A 26159-nucleotide genomic window follows, 5' to 3' on the forward strand; every position below is an offset into this window, starting at 1 on the left:
AGCTATATCCTACTATATGTTTCATGGGAATTTGAAACGTCACTTTGTTTTACTTAGCAGCTATATTGAAGGTATCTTACCTGTGATGGGAGCTGATGTAATCAACTGCTTCTGCAGAGAATGTGGTAGTGAGGTGCAATGTTGAAACCAGGAAGAGATATGACGTAGCTGATCACGTGGTGTAATATATTTGACTACATGCCAGACCGTGTGAGGTCGGTATGCCGGCGCAAACAGGCGATAAGCAGTTTAATGTTACGTGCTTAGGCTGTTAAGCGTTTGGAAATTAACGTCCCCTGTTGACAAAGAAAGGAGGAAAACTGATTAGTAGTGTGGTTATATGAGAAGGGTAAACATTTATCATAAAGATAGCATCAAAATAATTATCCTTATAACATATCACATTTGATTTATAACACATTTTGACAACAAATGTATTGTTTAAAAGGAGCAGAAGAACTAAGTCATTACCCGCTACAAATTCTCAGTGTTTACATAACAGTTGTGGCGGTGATGTTCTTCTAGAGTCCCCCACCTTTATATTGCTTGGAAACAGCTAAAAGCGACGTAAAATTACTGCCGCCTGACACTCACTCACTCACTCACTGTGGAAAGACACTTTCATCAACTACTGGTTTGCAGTCATAATACTCGTAGAAATATTTTAACCTTCCATGGAGTCTTTTGTTCGTTTAGTTAAATCCTTCACGCACATCTCGTTGACGGACGGTAACTAATTTCACGAATTTTACCATGAATAGTACAACACACTGGGGAAAGTGATGCAGGTACAGGAAATACAGCCCCTGGGTAATGAAATAAACTCAGGACTTACACAGCGTCATGTCATAAGCGACGCCAGTGAAGGGCTTACCTACACGGTATACGGACACAGTTATATGTCATTAGCGATGTCAGTGAAGGGCTTACCTACAAGGTATAAGGATACAGTTATATGTCATAGATGATGTCAGTGAAGGGCTTACCTACAAGGTATAAGGATGCAGTTATATGCCATAGATGATGCTAGTGAAGGGCTTACCTACAAGGCATAAGGATGCAGTTATATGCCATAGATTATGTCAGTGAAGGGCTTACCTACAAGGGGTAAAGATGCAGTTATATGTCATTAGCGATGTCAGTGAAGGGCTTACCTACAAGGGATAAGGATACAGTTATATGTCATAGATTATGTCAGTGAAGGGCTTACCTACAAGGGGCAAGGATACAGTTATATGTCATAGATTATGTCAGTGAAGGGTTTACCTACAAGGGGCAAGGATACAGTTATATGTCATTAGCGATGTCAGTAAAGGGCTTACCTAGAAGGGGTAAGGATACAGTTATATGTCATAGATTATGTCAGTGAAGGGCTTACCTAGAAGGGGTAAGGATACAGTTATATGTCATAGATTATGTCAGTGAAGGGTTTACCTACAAGGGGCAAGGATACAGTTATATGTCATAGATTATGTCAGTGAAGGGTTTACCTACAAGGGGCAAGGATACAGTTATATGTCATAGATTATGTCAGTGAAGGGCTTACCTACAAGGGGCAAGGATACAGTTATATGTCATTAGCGATGTCAGTAAAGGGCTTACCTAGAAGGGGTAAGGATACAGTTATATGTCATAGATTATGTCAGTGAAGGGCTTACCTACAAGGGGTAAGGATACAGTTATATGTCATAGATTATGTCAGTGAAGGGCTTACCTACAAGGGGTAAGGATGCAGTTATATGTCATAGATTATGTCAGTAAAGGGCTTACCTACAAGGGGTAAGGATACAGTTATATGTCATTAGCGATGTCAGTGAAGGGCTTACCTACAAGGCGTAAAGATGCAGGTACATGTATATGTCATCATTGATGTTACTAAACGGCTAACATACAAGGGATAAGAAAGCAGGGAGAAGTTAAAAACAAAATCAGGACATTGAGCTGTGGACTGAGAGTGTCGGATCTGCTTTCTTGGGGAAGTGGGAGAGTGTATAGTACTATGGAGGGAGAGGTAAGAAACCAAATTAGGACATCGAGTAGCGGGAGAGCGTATAGCGCCGGTGTAAGATTGAAAACACTAGCACCATGGACTGAGAGTGTCGGACTTGCCCTCTCGGACGAGTGTGTAGTACCGGTGTATGAACCTGAAGTCTACTGGTTGTGGGCCTGCACTCCTTCCACATCCCGTTTAGAGGCAGAGGTTGAGAGTATCGAACCTACTCTTTAGAGTAGTGGGTGAAAGGACCTTCACAAAATGTTGTTTCATGAACACCACGGACACATTCATCAGATGTAATACTGACGATGTGTTCCCAGAGTGGCCCCCCTGTCTGTTATGTATTAACCAAATTCAGAGGACACTCCGGGTGAACTCGTTAAGAAGGTGTGAACGTGGGGGCCAGCGTGGGACAACTTATTAGTTGTCAAAACAAAGATTTAATCTGCTACTGTGAGTGGTGGCTTCTGAGGCCGCTAGCAAAGTGATAAAAAGTACTTCAGAGTACAAAGTGAGAGTTCCATTACCATTATTGGAAATTTCCGCAATTTACGTAATGCTTCTCATGCGAGTGAGTTTGTTTAAGTTGTCTTTGAACACTCATTCAGTAGGAGGTAAGAGGTTAGCCGAAGTCGTATAGGTCTGTAACTTGACAAAACTGGATACATATATCGGTAAATATGGGATAACCCACAGTCATACGACAACACTGTTTCCAATTTCGTAATAGATTTCTACTTAACGCGAGTCGATTGTGCAATTGTGACTTTATCATGAGCATGCGTTTGTGTGAAGGCACATTCAGCATTATTAGAGTGGTACGACGCAGTCTGTAAACAATCTAGTCTGGACCAGACAATGCAGTGACTGACACTAATTTTAAAACAAGTTGCATATTTGTCGACTTCATTTCACCCTGCTTTACATGTATGTAAAACAACTTTTTTCCACATCTTCAAGAAACATCTGCGAAAAGCAAAAGGGATTAGTGAATCCCGACTGAAATTGTCGCTATGTCGCGTGTCGCCCTTTGGAGGAATGAAAAAATATATTATTCAAAACGCGAAACGCGATATCGCGACAATGCGACAAATGGGCGAAATGTCGCGTTGTCGCGATGTCGCGTGTCGCGTTTTGTTTAATTATGCTTGTATTTGAGAGGGCGACAATGCGACAACGCGACAATGTCCCTTCCAGGATTCCATACGACTGTATCATGAACCAGTGTTCATGAATCACTAGCTAACAGTGATGATACCTGGTGCCCCACAGGAGGTGATACCTGGTGCCTCACAGCTGACACTTGGTGCCTCACAGCTGACACATGGTGCCCCACAGGTGATACCTGGTGTCCCACAGGTGATACCTGGTGCCTCACAGCTGACACTTGGTGCCTCACAGGTGATACCTGGTGCCCCACAGGTGATACCTGATGCCTCACAGCTGACACTTGGTGCCTAACAGGTGATACCTGGTGCCTCACAGCTGACACTTGGTGCCTCACAGGTGATACCTGGTGCCCCACAGCTGACTACTGGTGCCCCACAGGCGATACCTGGTGCCTCACAGCTGACACTTGGTGCCTCGCAGGTGATACCTGGTGCCTCACAGGTGACACCCGTCATAAACACACGCAAAGGCTAGGCAACTTGAACTACAGGAACGTATGGTACAAGACAAATTAAGAAATTGGACAGGACATATGCGTCGAATTAGGAAGTGTCCTTTATGTGTCTCCCATAAAACCTTTTGAAAATTAAAGGGGAACCATCGTCATTATCAACGTCATCGCCACATACCTTTGTGTCCAACAGTTTTTGAAAGATACTAAAAAGAAATGTCTCGACAAATATGTAGTGAAAAATCGTTGCCTTGTGATGAAATAGTGAGTAATGAAGTGGGTTGGGTTTACACCGCTATATATGAGGGGCACCAGAAATGGGCTTCACACATTGTACCCATGTGGGGAATCAACCCGAGGCTTTAGCGAGACGAGCGAGCGCATTAATCGCTAGGCTACCCCATCCCTGTACTGAAATAAGTGTTGGCTAAAAAGAAATGTTAAAATTTGCAATTAGTTGCCGGGCATTACACACTTGACATTTTGACGAAATAGTACAATTTTACCAAAACCAGGATTTAAAAGTTGAAAACTGCCGTAACACAGGAAACTTAAGGTCAGAAACAACTATTGTACCTGTATCACAAACATAACCATTATTGTTGTTGTTAACGTGTTTCACATCAGCAATATTTAAACATCAGTTTTCACTTGTGTCTGTCCGACAATGTATGTAGAAATCAACATAACCTTTGAAGTTGGTCTGTGAATGTTTTATAACGTGTTTTCCTTTTTATAGGGTTCCAAATATATACTCTTTGTTGCAGTGGAATACACAATTGGTTGATACAGTCATAATACATAATAAAGAGATGCGTCCCCACCCCGGCATGGACCAATAGTCGTGAGGGGTATTCTCAACAGGCAGTAGAGAGGAACAGCATGGGCTTGTTTTTGTGGGACTGGGGCGTGGTTTTCTTTTTTCCATATAAATGGGTAAGGGTTCGGTCGAGGATGAGACAAGTTGAAGGTATAGCTGAAGACGATTCAAAATACGCCAACGTTAGAAGCTACAGGTAGGTTTTCATCTTTTTGTATTTTTTTTCTCTACGCTATGCTATTATTCGTATCTTTATTATATCATTTTCTATAAACTCCATCCATTTGGATAACGCAGCTTATTTCTATTTTTTTAAAAGTAATAACCAATGATGAAACATAAAATGTACGATATATTTGATGCTACAAGATATATGTTCCATCATTTTATGACAATGTGTTTTGTTTTTACATGCATTGCAGCAAATGCGGGTTCTGTGCTCATTAAGACTTTAAGCTCGCAGACTGTAAACTTTAGTTTAATTGATCTTTCGTTAAGTATGGTTGGTTTCCTTGTGATATTGTAAATAGTAATGTTAATGTATGGTTTAATGTTACATACAGGTAAGTTTCAGCAGCCCAGGTTACATGCCGTTGATCCGATGCGCATCCGCTTGCTTAATATCTACTGTGTGCTTTTACGATTATGGAAACTTTTTGTTTTATGAAGAGAGTTTATTTGCTGTGGGTGTGTCCGTTTATGTTCGTGTCAGTGTGTGTGTGTCCGTCCGTCCGTTTATGTTCGTGTGTGAGTGTTTATGTTCGTGTCAGTGTGTGTGTGTGTGTGTGCGCGTGTCCGTTTATGTTCGTGTGTAGGTGTATCCTACTGGTTATCGTGCTAAACAAATAACATGAATACTTAACGTCTAATTTACATGATTTGCTGGGTATATAAGGAGCGCTTCAGCGAGTTTAATGATGTGAGTTAACTGTTGGGACCATGACGTATTTATTCAAAACATAACACAGCTCGATGTGTTTGTCAATCTATAGCCAATCATGTTTATAAATACGATCCCCTGGGAGTGACACACACACACACACACACACACACACACACACACACACACACACACACACACACACACACACACACACACACACACACACACACACACACACACACATAAAACACATATAAAACACATGTATATCAGAAACTACATATGTGTATTTGACCCACTTAATCAAAACGCATTCATTCAGGGGGTTATTTTGTGATATTTAACATATAAAGTTGATACAGCTGATACAATTGCTTCTTATAGTAGACGTTTCCGCCATGTTCAATAATTCAACAATAAGCATGCTGCACTGTAAGATTCTGTTTTCGTTGTGCCACATAATGGTTGTACCAGGTGATTTTATGGATGGCTCATACACTAGATGAATGACTCGCCACCAGTCGATGAGCAGAGGTTATTCTCATTTTGAGTTATAGAACAGCGATAACACTGCTCAGACCCATTGGGCACTCATGGAATCATTATGTTGCCAAGATCGCCCTCTTGTCAGTTGATCGCTGTATATGTTACACGAGAACTGTGTTGAGTTTGTTATGTAATCGTGCCATGTCTGTCCAATGTATTGTACTGAAAGTTATCATGTATGGGAAATTGAAACAGACAACTCAACTCAATAGAACATATAAAAGTGATGCCTCTCTTTTATATAAATATTAAATTTACGATAGGAACAAATATTTGAACATGGCCATAGATATGATACAAAATCTTTTCAGAACGGAAACTATTTATTAATACACTATACATCAAAGAGAAGGTACAGGTCTTCAAATGCTAGGTGTACACTCACACACAGGAGACTTCGATGCAACAACAATCTAACCCAATACGAACTAACCTGTAAAACGTCCTAACGGGGTACCAGTGCAGTCTTCATTTGTACGGGTATTGTTCCCAATGACAAACGAAAATCAATTCTTGTCCTTTTTGGTTTTGTATACTCACTTTCATATCTTAAAATTTTATTTTCCGTATACATCTATGATAGCCTTCTTTTAAAATGTTCTCCTCGAAATAGACTATTACTAAACCTTGCTTCGTAAAGATAGTGAAAAATAGAATATAGAAGTGAATGACGTTAGCAGAAATCAGCAATATGTCAGTGAGTTCACAGTAGAATGTCCATGATGGAAACCATTTACAGTGCCTGATCACAGTAGGAGGTATGCAGAAACATACATGCTGTGTTACCTGTGACGCGGGTTGAGGGCTCTGTCTAATTTACATACCCCCGCCCCCCTTTTCTCCTCGAGGATGGTGGACAACTTATGATGTATCAAAACAGTAACATATAATAGAGCAGTTTCTATTTTGTTAAGTTGTTAGCCACAGAATGCTGTGGTGTGCATGATGTTGTTGTTCCCTCTTTATACAGACATCATCATAACACGATGTCAAGACTACTGCAACTTTTAGGAATCATTGGAATTGCTTTTGTGCAGGTCCAGTCCACGGTGGGTAAGTTTGTCATTGGTTGTTTCGTATACCAACTTAATTAATTTTTCATTCTCCACTGCATGCATGGATTTGAAGTTTAATTGCATTGGCAAACGTGTAAGATCCAGCCGCGGTATTGTCTATTTAATCTTCAGGCGGGGATTAAATGGAATGAATGTAAAATCCATAGTAGATTGATTATTGTCATGAAAAGAACACTTTCATGGTCAAACTAGTGACATTTTGACTATGAATGATAGAAGGGGGCTCATATATGGTAAAACTGAAGTAAAACATCACATTTACACAATCAAGAGACAGCTATCTTTATAATTTACTTATAATACGTTATTTACTTTGAGGGAAGTATCATTTGTCAATAACAGTTGTTCCATACTATTTATTTCAGAATTCAACTGTTTAAGGACTAGTGATGTTTGTGCAGCTGACACGTGTGGTGCCACGGGAGACTGTGAATGTGTATCTCCCAATGGGCTGTATAACTGTGGGACAGGTATGTGGTCATAAACAGATAAATATAAGTCACAGACTAGTTGGGAGAGTTGCATTTTAATGTGTTTTAGCATCCCAATCAAGATTCGGTATAGTGACGTCAGGGGAACCTGTCACTGTTTATTCCTTAAAACCGAAAGGCAGACATGGTAACAATAAGTACAACTTTTCAAAATGTAATAGTAATATTTTGGTGATTACTCGTAAAGAACTGTAAATGACTAAATATGAAATTATAGCATATATAAACATTAGACACTCGTTGGCGAAACTATTAAAACTGAAACATGCTGTAACCATAGTTACAAACAGATGACCATATGCGGGGCGTTTAAGAAGGAGAGGAGCCCTAATGATTATCCCTAATAAACGTTATGAATCAGTAAAGACGCCCACAAATCCTCCAAACTCACACGAACTGTTACACATTTTCAAGTTCTAATTCCGTTCATGGGGTTCCTTTTCGTCAACGGATTAATACAGTACAGAAATTACGTCAGTTGTGAATCCAGTCAATGAAATATTGTATTATATGCAGAGCTGCGCATTGACCTTGAATACTAGAAAGTGTTTGTTTTTTTCAGATATTGTTACCTTTGGCACAGGATGTGCATGCGAGGGCACTGGGTCGATATGCAATTCAGGTGGTACCACGTGTGCTTGCACTGAGAAGTTCTACGGACCCAAATGCCAGTACAAAACATGTAGGTGCACATTCCGCCTTTGTATTGTAAGTTTTATTAAACTTGAGAAGGAAAACTCTTCACCTGTTTACTAGTTATGCTGAACACTGGGTGATTATGACAGGGTTTTGTCATCTCAGGACAATATCGTAATTTAGCCTACTCTACACCTTCGCAAAAACAATGTATACATTTCCATATTTTCTAAATATATGTCTGGCAGTTTCATGTGCTTCCATCATTGCTTTTGATCATTGACATCGTTACCTGTTGATTCAATACGTTAACCCGATATCTGCACGTAAAAGGGCGAGGCGCAAAACCAACAAACCACAAAGAATTGCTACACAATTAACAATTGTATTCTAAAATTAACTAAGTTTATAAATCAAGACACATTACTGCTGATGAATTACAATGGTAGAACAAAATAGAGTGACAGGTGAGGTGAGGTGAAATTGGGTTTAACGTCGTGCTTGAGAATATTTCGCTCATATGACGACGTGCATGCTTGTGTATGTGGATGCGCGGCTGCTTGTACTAGCCCACACTTAAGCTGGTTTTATAGTGCTAGCTCACTGAGATACCATGCCGCAGTGAAGCATGAATACCCCACTCAGACACATTATACTGACTCCGAGCCGACCAGTCCTTGTTGTACCCATTATGCCGAGCGCCAGGCAGGGACCAACAAGTACCACATTTTAACGTCTCGAACCCGCGACCTTCCACTCTCCGGGCGGACGCTCTAACCACTACACCACAGAGGCGGTAAGAGTGCTGTCCAGGGTGAAAATTGCGATCTTCACAGTCTGTTGGTTTTCATGTAATGCGAGATGATATAAGCACGCCCCTAGTATTGCACAAGTCTTTAAGGTAACAATTAATAGTTTAAATGATGCATTCTAAAAAATAATAAATAGCACAGGGATCCGCTTATCTAGACTTGCCTCTTGGAAGGATAAAATTACTATACATCCATGGGCTCAGCGTTGGAGCAAGGCTAGTATGTCTCTTTTAGATATAATATACATCTATTCAGAAACACTCCCTTATATGTTGGGTTAGGCTATGCTGGAATATCGTGGCTGCTGTAGAGGATTTTCACATTAGTTTGACTCCCAGTCTAAATATAGTAACTACCACAACCAACAAACCTGATCTTGTCCTTTTTTGATAAGGCCAATGGATTTTCTGTCCATTTTGACAGCAACGTGATTGGCAAGATTCAGGAAAAGCATGCTAAATATGCGGACCTCGCCTTTGAAATGTCTCGCTTGCTTCCTAAGTACACTATCGTACATCGCCTTTGAAATATCTCGCTTGCTTCCTAAGTACACTATCGTCAGGCTCCACATTGTTCTCGGTACACTATCGTCAGGCTCCACATTGTTCTCGGTGCCTTTGGTTTGGTGCCCTGGTTCTCCACCGGGAGTACAGCCCTTCTGACGATCTGTGTAATGCAGAAGGCTGCAGTGTTGGGGAGTCTACATATTCTCCGGAAAGCTTTTGGTGGGTTCGACTGGGCAGTGTTTCCTGGGAGAAGTCGCTGTCTGGGCTGCGTGTAGAGAGCCTGTAGACACCTGATGATTAGCCTTACCAGCCTGAAGGTGCCAGGATCAGATGAACCCTCTCTGCAGCATACTATCTTTAATCTGTAAAACATAATTGGCAACTTATATAGCGCTGACATCCACGACGCAGGGACATGCTCTAAGTGCATACAACATGATGGACACAATTTCCCCGAATAACCCAAGCTGCCTGCGAGGCGCTAGAAAGTTAAAATTCATATGACTTATACCGCCGGGTACCGATTTTCTGCTGGATGAACAGAGGCAATTTTGAACAAACTCACTCTATGACCACATTAGGTGCTTCAATGTGGGGCAGGACAGAAGTCCTAGATACTCTCAGGAGTCAAGCTGTCAGGCACGGTCATCCATCCAAGGACTCTCCGTGACGAACACTAACACATGACGATAGGAGTTCCTAGATTCCCTGTTCACAAATATGAAGGTGACTCTACAACTGCAGTGTCGGGTTATCTATAAATGTCTTAAATGTTCTGCGCCCGAAATGCCGTCAATAAACATTGATTGTGGTTCTTCCTTCAGAGAAAGGTGAACTTTGTATGTTTTGAAATGTTTACTAACATCATAGAACAGCTTAAATATGTTTGTGTTAGCAAACAAAATACGTTAACTGTTAGAATCTGATTCGTTTTTTCATATAATTTTGAATGATCTTTCCTAAATGTATTTTGACATAATAGTTCAGCCTATAAATGCATGTTATTCAGAGACATGGCAGCTTTATATGGTACGCAAAACCTTGTGATATAGTGGGGTTAATGAGATATTAACTCAGTCATATGGAATTGCAGTGGATGTGAGTTGTTCGGCAGCTGGCTCACACATTCTGAACGTCAACGTACCGGGTACCCCAACGTGTTATGTGAAGGGGTTTGAGAGCACCTGCAGCTTTTCTACGACTGTGCCCACCGATGCACCAACGGGCTGGACGGGAGACTTCCTGGAAGCATCCCTGACAGATGCCACTAACTGTGGATCGCCGACAGAAACAACGGTTTGGAACGACTGTTGTACCTATTATACTCTCATGCTATAATACTCTGAAATAATTATCATTCATAGAGATGAATGACAACGTGATGTAGTAATGCATACGTACACAGCACCATCCTCCCTGAATCAGAAATATGCATATTAATAAATTCAACAGGAGGTCATATAATAATACATTTATCAATAAATTCAACAGGAGGTCATATAATTATACATTTCAGGATGCCGATGGCGTGGCAACTAAGTGCTTTACGGTGATTTGCCGGTACGAACCCCTGTATCTGACTGGAGTCGACTTTGAGGCCCAATTCTGCTGCGGCGATGAAAAGCAAACAGTTACCAGCGAGCTCTTGTCCTTGACAGAAAAGTGAGTGTGATTTCGTGTTTTTGTCTTAGAAACATACTTGAAAGAAACAAAATCAACAGTTACAAGAGAACTAATACGTCACAGCAAAGTTATTGTTGAGAGTCAAACCTAAGTACCGGATCAGAGCCAAATAGGAAGCGAGCGAGCAAGTGATTATTACTTGTCGCCGCTCTCGCAATTACAAACCTTTACACATTTATATTATTTTAAAATATATAATATATTCCAAAGTTAATGCTTTGTAAAGTATAAAGTTATGTTATGTTGAAAAACCTCCGAACAATATATGTTTTCATTATCTCGATAAGTACATAGAGATGTTGTACAAACTGCTCAACATAGTACCTTGCTGTATTACCGACAAAATATGTTATGCAGTGTTCACTTATCACTAATATTGTCTGCCTTATCATTAACAACTTCATCAATTCTTTAATCGTCGTGAAGAGTATCATCTGACAGAAGGGCGTGAGTTTGTGAATGTTGTTTTAAGCCGCCACAAGCAACAGCCCAACTACAAAACGGCTACCTCTGAATAACACGCCCAGTTGTTAACTGCATGATCAGCAATGAACACTGTCGGTGCACGATGATGCATCACCGAGAGGATCCGACCTGTAAAATCCTGATCCAATGTCCACTCTTTGATTTTGGTTCTGATGTCCTGATGTGGCCCACATTTTACGATTTCTTCTGTTAAAATTAGTTCTCTTACAATTCATTCGCGTATTCTGTAATTTAATGCATTGTTTGTGGTCACTGGAGTGGAATATTTACGAATGTGTTGAAGACAGTGTTTTCACTTGGAACAGTTCATTATTTATCTGAGTGAGATACGCAAAAATGAAATATATCCACGCCATGCACGTGACTTCTGTTATTTTGAAAACAGGCAGACAGTTTATTCAAGTCTCACCTCATTACATTTAAATGCAAAAAATACAGCGTTATACATTGGTAAAAAAATTGTTTAAGAATGCATTGAGCCACTCTATACAAAGCGGACCCCTCGCGACACTGTCATTAGCCGATAAGCGGAATTGTTTATTACATTTTGTGTGTGTGTGTGTGTGTTTGATAGCAATCATTTAAATGTTTCAACCTAAGCAAATTGCATGACATGCTTGTTATTGTAATTCCTAGATAGTAACCATAAAGTATTCGTAAAAGATAGTGCATTTGTAGCAGCCCCATGTCTCAACAAAACCACAATCCTTCCTCACCTGCAGACTTGCACACAAAACTGACATACATTCGCAGTCAACTGAATTATAATAAATCTAGAATTTGTATAAAAGTGAGTGAGTTAATATTTATCGTCACATCGGCAATATTTCAGCCATATCGTGACGAGAACATTTTAAAATTATATTAAAGATGAATAAAGTTAGAAATTAAAAAACCTGTTGACGAAGAACAGTAAAACTACTAGTGTATCACAGATATCCATTTAAAACTAGCAATTAAATCTAAAATATTGGAACTAGAAATGACAATACAATATAAAAACAGGCTGTAGATTGCTAACTACTAAAGGTAGATCACCATACTAGGGACCATGGGGACTTACAGTACATTTGCTTCCTGCATGGACCCTAGCTGGATTTACACAATTTGTATAAAAGATCAACCGAACTGTTATATACTGTTCTTTATATAAATGAATATAAAGCAGCCCTGGCAATACAATATCATAGTTGACTACTATTAAAGCGATTTTTGTGTAATGAACTGTTCATTAAAAAAGGTTACATGGTGTCAACACAATTCGAATTCAGTATTTTTTTAAACTCAACTGATTTCAGTGGACTGTCTACAACAGACGTCAATGCAGACCCTGCAGGGGCTGATGTCGTGACAGTTGCGATGAAGGACGGTACTGACGCCGCTATCATCACTGGGTCTGCAGTTGATATCGGTTCGACTGTTAAACTGGAATTCACACTTGATTCTGCCACTGGTATACATGATTTTATATAATGTATATTTACATCATCGCAACCTCTTTGAATATCATTGTCTGGTTAGTAACACAGGAATACCTCTGTGTATGTCATAACATATTCATCACCCCAAGCCCAGATTAGGTTTATTGTTTTCGTAACTTTATAGAAATACTGACGTGTATTTTGGCCTACGTTTAATACGGGTTTTTTTACTTTAGGGAAATATTGAACTGACCTTAATGTGGGCCCTTGTCTTATTATCATCAGCGAAATCCAGATATTAAGTATGATATATCTTGCATATTGATATGATGGTACTCCTAAATTTCATTGACTACCTCGATGATTCTAACATGTTACAAACAGATTTTGCTGCAATACGTGTGCTTTCGTGCAAAGCCAAAGACGGTGGATCTAATGAAGTTGAATTTATTGCAAACAGGTACGTTATAGATCAAAAGTATACAAATAAATTAATTTTACTATCGATAACTTTCATTTCTCGCATCAAAAGCCTAAATTTTCACTTGAATTCTTTTACTGCAGTTGTCCCACAAAGACTTTTGTTCAAGGCACCTCGCGTACAGGTGGCAGTCCAGTCATAATTGAGACAGAAGCTATCAAATTCACAGGAAGTATCACCGTCACTTACGAGTGTTCAGTTCTTATCTGCAGACAAATGACCGAATGCGCATTGGTAAGTACATGTACATGATACGAAGTTACTGTCATTTTTGGTGATGTGGATTGAATATGGAAACTGATAGTCAGTAAGTGGGCTTCTGAGCCAGATAATGTCACGGGAACAGACTAATGACGACATAAGGTTTATGATGTGCAATCTGGGTGACTGTCTTACTCAGCGATGGATTAAATGTTTGTTCTAAACTCGAAAATATACATGTGTCGAAGCTTCAAACATATCTGAAAATTCGTAAAACGACAAGAAAAATATTTCAGCACTCTTTGATACATTGCTTATGTAGGTTCCTCACTATTTTTCCAGATTGTAGATATATACATCAAACTATGACGATTGTGTCGGTTAAATACAGATTGATCGATCAAGTTTTTATTGTTTTCTAATTATATTTTTGTTTTTTAGGTAACCTGTACTGATGGAGAGTCCGGTTTCGGCCGTAAGAAGAGAGAAATAACCGCCTCGTCTAACTCAACAGAACAAAAAACGGTTGTGACATATATCAGAGTCAAGGATCCATTTGCAACATCGGAGGGTAAGTCATTATCAACAATGACGAACCTGTTAAGAAGAGCAGGGCATGCTCACAAGCTTGGCGAACACTGGTTTTCAGTGATCCAGCCATACAATTTTCACTGCTACTTTACCTTTTACACTCAACGGAATCGGTGCGGCAGATAATCCATACTGGTAATTCTCTGACGCTGACGCTTATAACATTGTGTGTATTCATTATGAACATCATTCGAAAAGAAAGAAAATCTAAAACATTATTCTTTTTTGCTAAGAGTGCCCATAACACCCTGAATGTATCAATCTTATTCACACACATTATTATGTATGAAACTATTTCCTTCCAGTGAAGAGTGCTGTTCAAGACGCTGTTGCACAGAGTGGTGCCATCAATCTAACAGCCGCAGTAATTGGTCTGGCTGTCGTTGTCCTCGTCCTCCTTGGAGTCTGTCTTCTCCTTGGCGTTTGTCTCATCAACAGGCGGGCACCTGTTAAGAATATCCAAGGATAACATGTTTGACTGTTTTCTTATGCCAGCTGTGAATATATAGAATATACGTATAATATGCGAAATCTACCGTGAGCTGAAGCTACTTCATATTGGTTTCTCTGCCTGTATAGTCACTGGTAAAGAAGGGAATAGAACAGCATGTTTGTTATCTCATTACACATTTCTTGAAACATTTATAAACTCGACTGCACTTTAGAAAGTGTAATTTTGGTTCATCTGTCACTGTATAAGCGTGATACATTTTCCGGAGATGTATTTGTACAATATTTTAAGCTATACCTATCATATATTTTTAATCATTTGTTTGCTTACAATGCATAGGTGATTATCGTCATTTATATTTTTAGCATAATGTATTTTAAACAAATTGTGGTCCTCATGGGTCTGTGGATGTACGTGAAATGCTTGATCAGGGATTAAATCAATGGAAATGGAATGTTGTGTCGTTTTTAACAATTATATTCATCTTTACCAATTTGTGTAGGTAGTGGATATTCATACAATTTCTGAGGAATTTCATGGGGCGGTGGGGTAGGCTAGTGGTTAAAGCGTTCGCTAGTTACGTCGAAGACCCGAGTTCGATTCCCCACACGGGTACAATGTGTGAAGCCCATTTCTGGTGTCCCCTGCCGTGATATTGCTGGAATATTGCTAAAAGCGGCGTAAAACCATACCCATTCACTCAGGAGTTTCATAAAACACCATTACCTAGTATGGTGATCTACCTACGGTTGTTGGCGAACTATAGCCTGTTTTTATATTTTATTGTCTTTATAACTGTAATGGTGATAGATTTCCATGCTAGTTCTAGACACCATCTGTGATACTCTAGTTATTTTACGGTCCTTCGATGACTGATTATTTAACAACTTATATTATTGTTTATGCAAAACCTTTCTCGTCACTATATGGCTGAAATATTGCCCATGTGGCGTTAAATTTTAACTCATTCACTCATAAAACACCATTCTTCTTAACATTAAAGATGTTTCCTAGTGCTGTGGTCACATAACCTAAACACCGGGTGTGAGGATAACACAATACCTCCAGGTCCTGAACACCGCATAACTAACCTACCAGAATCCTTTTCATCAAAAGCCTGTGGGGTGCTTTAAAGAAAGCACGATGATTGTCCTGAAAGACGACTACATGTATAGTTTCCGATGTTCTGACACATGTCAGCAATGATAACCATAAAACCGGGTTGATTTGGAGGATACCGTTTCCAATAAAATCGTATTCACAGATGTCTGATTAAATAATCAAGCCCACATGTTACGTAAGCGTTTGAAACTCTATAGCTAGCCTTGCAGATCACAGACATTCCTGACTACTGGGAGTGAAAACTGTGTCAGTGTAGATATAGCACGGCAGCTCACAGTGGTAATCACACACTCGATTCTGATGGGTTACATTTTCAAATGAATGCACGTTTAGTTGCAATAAAGCCCTGAAATATTCATCTTAAATGCGGCATAGTACCTAATAGACCTTTGTACTGAGAGAACGATGACGTGCCAGCCAGCCAAAAGATCAGCTTGGGGATACGCTCACCTTTTCGCAAACACCTGGTATCATCACTATTTCATTGTCACCATGCTCTGTCATCGGATCGCATGGTGACAATCACTGGATTGTCTGGATAAGACCCGATTTGTTTACAAACAACATCATACATCACAATACTGCTGAAACAAATATCTGCTCTGCTTTAGTCACAATTGTACAATCGACTATGCTTTTGGCAGAGACTTCCTATGAATGTGGAAAGACTTTCGACGCTTTAATTTCCACAGTATTTTATTATTCACGACGTGCCAGCTTCAGTTTTTTTAGAGAGTCCTTAGTTAAGCAGGTTCCCAAAATCAGTGATACGAAGCTGATAAACGACAATAGGATGAATTTGCAGTTGTAGCTGACAATATACGTAACCCAGGCCACTCCCGCCCCTCCCCCACAACAAAGTAGTCGGCCCCAACAAACGCTTCCATCATGTCCCAAAGATATAGCCTCCGGACGAAAGGGTTTTTACTGTGTGACCGCTGCTCTATACTACGTCTCTATCCTCCTGATTTTGTACAAATCTCTTTTGCCCAATGTATATTTACACTACCTTGTGTTATAATATGAAATATTATAGTTTTTCACAAGAATTTATTCAAACGTTCAGCGCCAAAGAATTATTACTCTCGGATGTCTGTCAACACAGAATCCACATGCAAAGGCAAAACATATGGATGGACTAATTGAAAATAAGTTATAACTTCGTGTGTTGATACTAAGTGCCAACGAGCAAGACAGCGATATTTATTCGTTTAAAGGACTGGTATAAAATGTGGCAGAATGGCCCTTCATGGTGAAAATGGACATTTTAGTAAATCCCTTTATTCTTACCATCGAAGACAAACGTATAGATTTTAGGAACGACTCTATTAACTAGAATTGACGAGTTATGAAGAAGAAGAGTTATCTCCAAGGAGCAATACAAATATTTGTTTCATAAACACATTCATCCTCACTTTTTCAGTACTTTAAATAATCGGATGATTAGAACTTCAAAATGGTTGACGTCTCGACATTGGGTTATAAATATCAGATTCATGCTGTGTAACTATAAACATTGGTTTGTCCAATAGCCCTCTGTGGAGATTTGGGTTAGAATTGGCCTTCTGCAACCCTTTGCTGGGCGTAAGTGGTGATCGGGTGGTCAGGGTCACCGACTTGGATGATGCATTCCAACGTATCCCAGTGGCGCAGATCGAAGCCCATGATTTCAATTATAGCTTCATTAATTGGTCTCGACTAGACTATTTACCGACAGCTGTCATTCATAGGCAAATTACAGATGATAATTATAAGACTGGGTCACTGAAAGTCAGTGATAAACCCAGGTGTTTGCGAATAGGTTCAGGTTTGACTGAGAGCACACAAAACACACGAACATGCTGACTAAACACAAATATCATCCATAAACGGATTAGTTGAGTTCGTTCTTGATCAATGTTTAATTGGATCTTGCCTCTTTCTCTCCCCCCTGCCCCCCTTTTCAATGCTCACTTCTTGGAATACACTAATCCAAGACTAGATTTACATACCCATGAAGTTCGGTAAAAAACAACAACGTTGAAATGTTCTACAATATCTGACCCAGGAATACATTTTAGGGCCGTTAATATGGCTCAGAAAGAACGAAGTGCAGAAGAGTATGTGAAAGATTATATAGAAAATAATCCCCTGATTTCTTATCCAGTCGAGACTCCCACTATAGAACCTCATGTTGCTACAGCTAGAACTAGAGAGAGTAATTGGAAACCTAGCCCTGCACCTCCTGTGTCCACTAGACTTCCTCATTTATCTCCTGAATTCAGACATGATGACAATTCATTGAACATTGCAGAAATCACAAAACCTTTTGCTGATCAAGTCTCCCTTTGGAAGGCTTCCTATCCCTGAACCTGAGGTATTTACGGGTGATCCAATCACTTTCGTCAGTTGGAAACGTGCATTTGAGACATTAATTGAAAGTAGAGGTGTGTAGCCTGCAGAACGCATCTACTATCTACAGAAATATTTAGGTGGGCCTGCAAAGGAGTGTGTTGGAGGATTTCTGTTACTGAACACTAGTGAGTCATACAAAGAAGCAAAATCTTTGTTAGAGAAACGATTTGGCAGCCCCTTTGTGATCGCCAATGCATTCGGAGACAAACTTGATACATGGCCCAAGATTGAGGGTAAAGACGGTTTAGCTTTGCGAAAACTCTCGGATTGCCTTGGTCAGTGCTTGATCGCCATGCAGTCTTTGAATACACTGAACATCTGGAATGATGAGAGAGAAAATCAAAAGATTATTACAAGGTAACCTGAGTGGCTAACTTATCGTTGGAATTGTTACCTGAGTGGCTAACTTATCGTTAGAATTGTTGCAAATTGGAGGGATCAGAGGCATTCTCTTCCCCGATTCAAGGAGTTGTTTCCTTTATAAGGAAAGAATCGGACATTATGTGTGACCCTGTCACACTATCCCGTGTATCCTGTGTCCGTATCTAGGAAACGGACAGTTTTTCAGACTTCACAAGTTAGCGCAGCATGACTGTGCTGTAACAAGAACAATCATGATATTGACAGTTGTAAAGCATATATGGTTATATCCATGCAGCAAAGGAAGGATTTTACACAGGAAAGAAACTTGTGTTTTGCTTGCTTGAAATCAGGACACAGATTTATAAACTGTCCAAAAGAGAAGTAAATACTCCATTTGTGGAAGGTACCACCCGACACCCTTTCATGGAAATATCCGTCAGAAAGAATCATCTTTGCCTCAACGCTCTCATCAAACCAAAGCAAAGGAAACAACAACACAAAGCAGTCAGGTTGAAAGTGAGTCAACAAAATCCAGTGATAGTCATGCGAGTGGTCATGTTGACAGCGGACAAGTTGATCAGTGTTCTGTGATACTGCCTGTGTGGGTATCGCATCGTGATAGGCCTGAATATGAACGTTTAGTCTATGCCCTATTGGACATCCAGTCGGACACTGCATTCATGCTGGACAAACTTGTAAGTCATTGCCAGTTGATGTTGTCCACAATGATGGCAGAAGATCAGCTTATCAACAGTCAGAAGATAAGTGGTCTACAAATTCGTGGTTTTAATCAGCGTGAGCAAATCAATTTGGCTCCGGCATACACCAGAGACATTATGCCAGCAAATAGACAGCACATGCCAAGTCCAAGTAAAGTGAGAATGTGGTCTCATCTGCAGCATCTGGAAAGCGAACCTCTATGTGATGTAGAGGTTTGTTTGTTGATAGGCTACAACTGCCCACGTGCACTCATGCCAAAGGAAGTAGTTCCACCAGTCAATGACGAAGATCCCTATGGACAAAGAAAAAACAGACTTAGGTTGGGGAATAGTTGGAACTGTTCATCATAAGGATATTGACCACTGTGGAGTGGTTGGATTCAGTCATCGTGGTCGTTCCATGTGCGTTACAGTCTGAACCAGAGAAGAAAACCAAGAGAGTGTGTATATCTTACAAGAATTCAATCAAGGAAGTACCGGTATATCTAGCCGATGTATCCAAGATGATGGAAATGGATTTCAATGACAGAAAGTGTTCAGGTGACCCATTGTCATTAGATGACAAGGAATTTCTGTCAACAATGGAGAATGGCATACATCAAGGACCTGATGGACATTACGAAATGCCTTTGCCGTTCAAGGGATCAGATCCCATCTTACCAAACAATAGAACTATTGCTTTAAATAGACTCCAACAGCTTAAGCGACGTTTTGTGAGAGACCAACATTTTCAGAGTGATTATAAGAGTTTCAACGATAAACCTCTCAAGAATCACCATGCTGAACTAGTCGAAGTGTATGATGTGAGAAATGAGTCAAGAAGTTCTTGGTACATACCTCACCATTGGGTGTACCACCCCAAGAAAAGGGACAATATACGTGTAGTATTTGACTGTAGTGCCTAGCATCGTGGCATATCACTCAATGATTATCTTCTGGAGGGACCAGAAATGGTTTTCTTTTACTATTTGTAGGTTAAAAGTTTTAAATATTTGAAACATTGTTCTTCAGATGTTAGACTAATTGAAACTATTGTCTTGGAATGTCCATGTTATAACAACGGGTCAATATGCCTTCACGATGACTCGTGTGTTTGCTCGGAGAGGTTCTATGGACCCAATTGCCAGTACAAAACATGTAAGTACACCTTCCGCCAATATATCTTACACTTGAACAGTTAACCACGGTACATGATTATGACAGTGATTATATCTTTACAGCCAAAGTCTTTTGCGTCAGAGCATGAACGACCTTACCATTTTCACATTGTCAACAACGTAAACATCAGACAGTTAACACGTTTCATCTTCTGCTTATCAATGAAATTGCTTTGGATGTTTTAGATAAATAAGACACAATTTTGATAAGAAATACATAGCTAATGACTTTCTATGTATAACATTTTGTACCTTGTACACCTTGGTCATGAATATGTTACTAAATGAGACATTCGTTTATTCACCCCTTCAGGTGTTGAACGAAATATATGCTTCATAAATTAAAGCTGTAGCGATTCACATATGGTAGATTCTAAGCCTGAATAACCCATCACTTCCAAGTGTTGTCGAAGCGTGAATTAGTTTAGGTTGTGTAGCAATAGGGATAACAAGTGGTTTTATGAGACCTAGTCGAATGGCTTCCTTGACAGACACTGTTCTGACGGCAAAGATAAAACCTGATGCAGTCACTGGAAGCATCAATTGTTCACGTTAACAGGCTCGGGTTTTACTGCCATTGTGAACAGTATTCAATTCATTCCATGACGTGGCATCTGAATGACAGTACGCTGTGATATAATTAGGATTGTGATTTATCTATTGACTAACGACCAGTCACAGGAACGTTTACTCAGTCTTTTCCTGTGGAATTGCAGTGGATTTCAGTTGTTCGGCAGCTGGCTTACACATTCTGAACGTCAACGTAGCGGGTACCCCAACGTGTTATGTGAAGGGGTTTGGAGCACCTACAGCTTTTCTGCGACTGTGCCCACCGGTGGACCAACAGGCTGGACGGGAGACTTCCTGGAAGCATCCCTGACAGATGCCACTAACTGTGAACCGCCGACAGAAACAACGGTTTGGAACGACTGTTGTAGCTATTATGCTCGCATGAAATAATTATCATTCATAGAGATGAATGACAACGTGATGTAGTAATGCATATGTATACGGCACCATACTTCCTGAATCTGAAAAATGCATATTAATCATTTGCCATTTCTTAATAAATTAAAGAGGTCATATAATAATACATTTCAGGATGCCGATGGCGTGGCCACTAAGTGTTTTACAGTGATTTGCCGGTGCGAACCCTTGTATCTCACTGGACTCGACTGGACTGGTCGTATTCTGCAGCGGCGGTGCGAAGAAAACAGTTACCAGCGAACTCCTGTCCTTTACAGAAACGTGAGTATAATTTCTTCTCATTGTCTTATTAACATACTTCAATGTTACAAAAAATGTGGCCATCAGTTGTGGATGAGCCTGTCATTGCAAGGTTTATTTAACATAAGTACCGGAAAAAACGATGAAATAGGTGGATTCTCTTCTTTCTGACAAGTATGAGCGAGGGGGTGATTGTATCATAACGGCGCATTTATCAACCAAATGAGCGAGTCTGACCTGCCGAGGCTGTCAGTCGCATCTTAGGATAAGCAGTCAGTCGTGGTAAGTCGCATCTTAGGAATTGCTGAATTCTAATCCGAACCTTCACGGGTTGCATGGCATCTTATGCTCAAGATGATAATCAATGGATTGATTACGTCCTGACACACTCCAAACAGACCGCCGTCATATAGCTGAAGAGAGAGAAATTAAACAACACATTGTTATGAGGATGTGTTTTTGTTAATACAAATGTCACATTAATTAGCTTTTGGTTGTTATGGGTCACAAAAGTTGAAAGCGCCGAGTATGATTTGAACTCGCATATGAACTTCTAGGCTGTGTATTTTCACCCGTTTAGTTACCTGCCCTTTGTTATGCTTCCGCCAAAGCATCGAGAAGCGATTCGATCAATGTGTTGTGGCGTAGATTTTTCTGGATTTCTCCAGAACTGTGTTGCAGGTATATAAGCGGTGGTTGTTGAGATGTACGTTGGGACTACTACATTCGAATTACGCTCGTCTGTCTGCTTACATCGACGTTTTAACTGAATTAGTTAGTTTTACGCCGCAGCAATATTCCAGCTATATGACAGCGGTCTGTAAATAATCGGATGTGGACCAGACAATCCAGGGATCAACAGCATGAACATCGATCTACGCAAGTGGGATACGATAACATGTGTCAACTCAGTCAGCGAGCCTGACCACCCGATCCCGTTAGTCGCCTCTTATGGCAAGCATGGATTCCTGAAGATCAATTCTAAGTCGGATATTCACGCGTTCGACATTCCCCGAGGAACCTCGAGGCCTCGTCTACGTTGATCTGACCTTCCACTCGTCTACATTGATCTGACCTACTACTCGTCTACATTCACCTTTCAACAGGTGTCAACAATCTTCAATCCGTACATCTGTTTACCAGAAATATCAAGACTTTGGTTAGTTTATATTTTAGATTTGTGCCCCAATATTTTTGATTTGTGCCCAAATTGATTTGTATTAGGAATATGTACTGTCATTCATTGTAACCTTGTTTTATTCAGCATATAACTGAATATTAGAGACTTGTCTGTGTTCTATTTTGCTGGTTTAAAGGGGTCTCACAAGACTTTTTGTCACGGTAATTTCTAAACCGTATGAACACAAACAAAGCTAAGTTTTTCTTAGTTTCCAGTTCATATGAGTGGTTGAGGCTGCAATCACCATTGTCCCACCTATACTACGGCGACCTATGATAATCCATCTGGTGGATTTTTAGATGAGCAACCATATACAGTTTTGTAAAACAGTGACACACAATCAGCCAGGTCAGCCCTGCTCTGGCTTTCAAGACAACAGCGTTACATTTGAAACCTGATTTGACCGGATACACACAAATCGAAAGATAAAAGCGTATGCCAATGTTAATAGGGTAGGACATTTCTTAATCATAAGTCATATTAGAACTTTGTATTCATCAATTTTTCAAACGTCCTCATTTCAGTGGACTGCTTACAGCGAACGCTAATTCAGACCCTGCCGGGGCTAATGTCGTGACAGTTGTGATGAAGAACGGTGTTGACGCCCCTATTGCTACTGGGTCTACTGGATCTGGAGGGTTATGGAATTCACAGTTGATTCTGCCATCTGGTATACGTTATTTAATATCATGTATATTTACATCATCACAACCTCTCTGAATGTCATTCTCTGCTTAGTAACACAGGAATACTTCTGTATATGTTAAAACATATTCATCATCCAAGGCCCTGAAGAAGTTTATTGTTTTCGTAACTTTATAGAAATACCGACGTGTTTTTAAGCCCGAGTTTAATATTTTGTTCTCAATTTATGGAAAGATTGAAATGCCTTTAATGAGGGCCCATGTCTCATTATCATCTGAGAAATCTAGATATATATCTTATGATATATCTTACATGCTGATATCATGGTACTCCTAAATTACAACGTTACAAACAGATTTTGCTGCAATATGTGTACTCTCGTGCAAAGCCAAAGACAGCGGATCTAATGAAGTCGATTTCATTGCAAACCGGTATGTTTTAGATCAAAAATGAACAAATGAATGAATTTTACTATCGATAACATTCATTGCTCGCAGCCAAAACCTAAATTTTAACTTGATGCAGAACGACCGAATGCGCAGCGGTATTATAAGTGCACATGTACATGATACGAAGTTACTGTTATATTGGGTAAAGTGGATTAAAAACGGAAACTGATAGTCAATGACTGGGCTTCTGAGCCAGATAATGTCATGGAAACAGATTAATGACGACACAAAGTGTATGATGTGTAATCTGGGTGACCGTGTCTTACTCACCCATGGATTAAATCTTTGTTCTAAACAAGAATATCTACAAGTGATAAAATTAAAAAAAGGATGACAGGAAAATTCAAACGTTCCTTTAATAGTTTCCAGTTTTCATGACCACAGCGCTATTCAAAGCTGGTAATGAAAACTGGAAATTATTAAATGAACACTTGAATTTTCCTGTGATCCTTTATTTGTTTCTCTTAGTATATAACGATTGTGTCGGTAAAATACAGATTGAACAGTTTTTATTGACTTTCTAATTTTATTTTTAATTTTATTTTTGTTGTAGGTAACCTGTAGTGAGGGAGGTTCCGGTGTAGGGCGTAAAAAGAGAGAAATAACTCAAATGAACAAAATACGGTTGTGACATATATCAGAGTCAACGACCCATTTGCAGCATCGGAGGGTAAGTCATTATCAACGCGGACGAATCAGTTAATGGTAATATCAGAAGAGCAGGGCATGCTCAGTAGCTTGGAGAACACTTGTTTTCAGTGATCCAGCCATACAAATTTCACCGTTACTTTGCCTTTTACACTCAATGGAATCGGTGAGGCAGACACTCTAGACTGAATATTCTCTGTATAATCAAGACTGTTTATTCCAGACGTGCATTACATTGTTTGTATTCTTTGTAAACATCATTCGAAAAGGAAAATCTAAAACATTATTCTTTTTGCTAAGAGGGCCCATAACACCCTGAATGTATCAATCTTATTCACACAAATTATTATGTATGAAACTATCTCCTTCCAGTGAAGAGTGCTGCTCAAGATGCTGTTGCCCAGACTAGTGCCATCAATCTAACAGCCGCAGTGATTGGTCTGGCTGTCGTTGTCCTCGTCCTCCTTGGAGTCTGTCTTCTCCTTGGCGTTTGGCTCATCAACAGGCGGGCACCTGTTATGGACATGCAAGGATAACATGACGGACTGTTTCTTTTACCAATACCGAATATAATAACTTTTCTAACGCTAAGAATAAAAACTATTTCAGCTCTTGTATTTTCACAGTTTTCTGATAAAGGCTTCTAAATTCCGTGTGTTGTTAAATTATTCTTTTGTTTCGGCCCTGGATTTCTTTTGTGCATTCACAGACAAAATCATGCTACAGAAATGTTGCATTCTTGCATTTGAACACATCGTTCATTTTCTGAATAAAATATAAACTTGAATAGTTATTCAAATATACTACAGTCTTCTGTTTCAGATATGTCATGGTATATGAAACATTTCAGATAACCTTGTACATTATTAATAACAAAGAAATGTCATTTATTTTCGTTCGCTATGTACATCTGCGCAATTTACGTTCGTAACGTTCACTCTCTTGTGATCACCATGTGACTTATTATTTGGGTTATAAATGTATGTGGAATATCTAATCAACCGAGGGATTCAATAAATGGTTAAAATATAATTTTTGTGTTGTTCATGAAAATACTTTTCCCTTTGCCAATGCAGGTGTGCGGTAGGAATTTGTTAAAATGAGTGCTACAGGCATGTCATAAGATACCAAGTTAGTCTGAGGGTTCTCATATTCTAAGGGCGGTGGGTTTGAGTACCGAGCCGACACCGAGTTTGGGGGGAATGGAAGACCTCCATACTACAATCTTCCTGTACACCACTGTAACACTCCGACAGGATCTGGCCTCATGAGTGAGGTGATTTTGCTGTTGTAAATGTTACATGATAATACTGTTCATATGATAATGTTCTATTCAACACGCGTTGAGGGTGAACGAGAGTCAGGTACAGCTGCAGTATTTGTATAATTTGACTACGAGACAACACAAGGATTTGTAACCGATAAATATGGGTTTATGACTCTTGATGTAAGCGCAAACATACTGCATACTACTTTACACTGACGTATACATATTATTGACTAGAATAACATCTGGCCTTGAATTTTCTTGTGCGTGAATAACGTGTAATATCA

The 26159-nt window shown here is 39.7% G+C and overlaps 2 protein-coding genes and 1 long non-coding RNA gene across 3 annotated transcripts in view; 1 reads left to right on the forward strand and 2 right to left on the reverse strand.

The window, feature by feature from the left end:
* The window catches only part of LOC124273858 (protocadherin Fat 4-like), a 29058-nt gene extending 28914 nt beyond the window's left edge, over positions 1-144 (reverse strand). Inside the window, exon 1 of the mRNA XM_046709178.1 lies at positions 81-144. The gene's annotated coding sequence lies outside the window, so the exon portion shown is untranslated. The remainder of the gene's footprint in view (positions 1-80) is intronic.
* Positions 145-4556: 4412 nt separating this feature from the next.
* Positions 4557-15152, forward strand: LOC124273863. Its single transcript, XM_046709185.1, has 11 exons — positions 4557-4633; positions 6837-6919; positions 7308-7412; positions 7996-8115; positions 10481-10683; positions 10904-11049; positions 12855-13009; positions 13362-13437; positions 13542-13692; positions 14101-14230; positions 14556-15152. Exons 1-11 carry the CDS (start codon positions 4572-4574, stop codon positions 14717-14719), a joined length of 1395 nt encoding a protein of 464 aa, XP_046565141.1. The 5' UTR covers positions 4557-4571; the 3' UTR covers positions 14720-15152.
* Positions 8127-25632, reverse strand: LOC124273865. The gene is made up of 3 exons (XR_006897761.1): positions 25544-25632; positions 9909-9918; positions 8127-8569 (listed from the first exon to the last, which is right to left on the reverse strand). It is a non-coding gene; the product is annotated as an uncharacterized LOC124273865 (long non-coding RNA).
* Between the last annotated feature and the right edge of the window lie 527 nt (positions 25633-26159).

The sequence above is a fragment of the Haliotis rubra genome, unplaced genomic scaffold, assembly GCF_003918875.1.
Source record: "Haliotis rubra isolate DU_JTF1 unplaced genomic scaffold, ASM391887v1 Scf185, whole genome shotgun sequence".
Taxonomy (NCBI): domain Eukaryota; kingdom Metazoa; phylum Mollusca; class Gastropoda; order Lepetellida; family Haliotidae; genus Haliotis; species Haliotis rubra.

Excerpts from the sequence above, each read along its gene's own strand:
- LOC124273863 (XM_046709185.1), top strand. The coding sequence starts at position 4,572 with ATGAGACAAGTTGAAGGTATAGCTGAAGACGATTCAAAATACGCCAAC. Across the intron at positions 4,634-6,836 it reads GCCAACGTTAGAAGCTACAG|ACATCATCATAACACGATGT; the intron begins GTAGGTTTTCAT and ends CTCTTTATACAG. Across the intron at positions 13,438-13,541 it reads GTTGAATTTATTGCAAACAG|TTGTCCCACAAAGACTTTTG; the intron begins GTACGTTATAGA and ends CTTTTACTGCAG.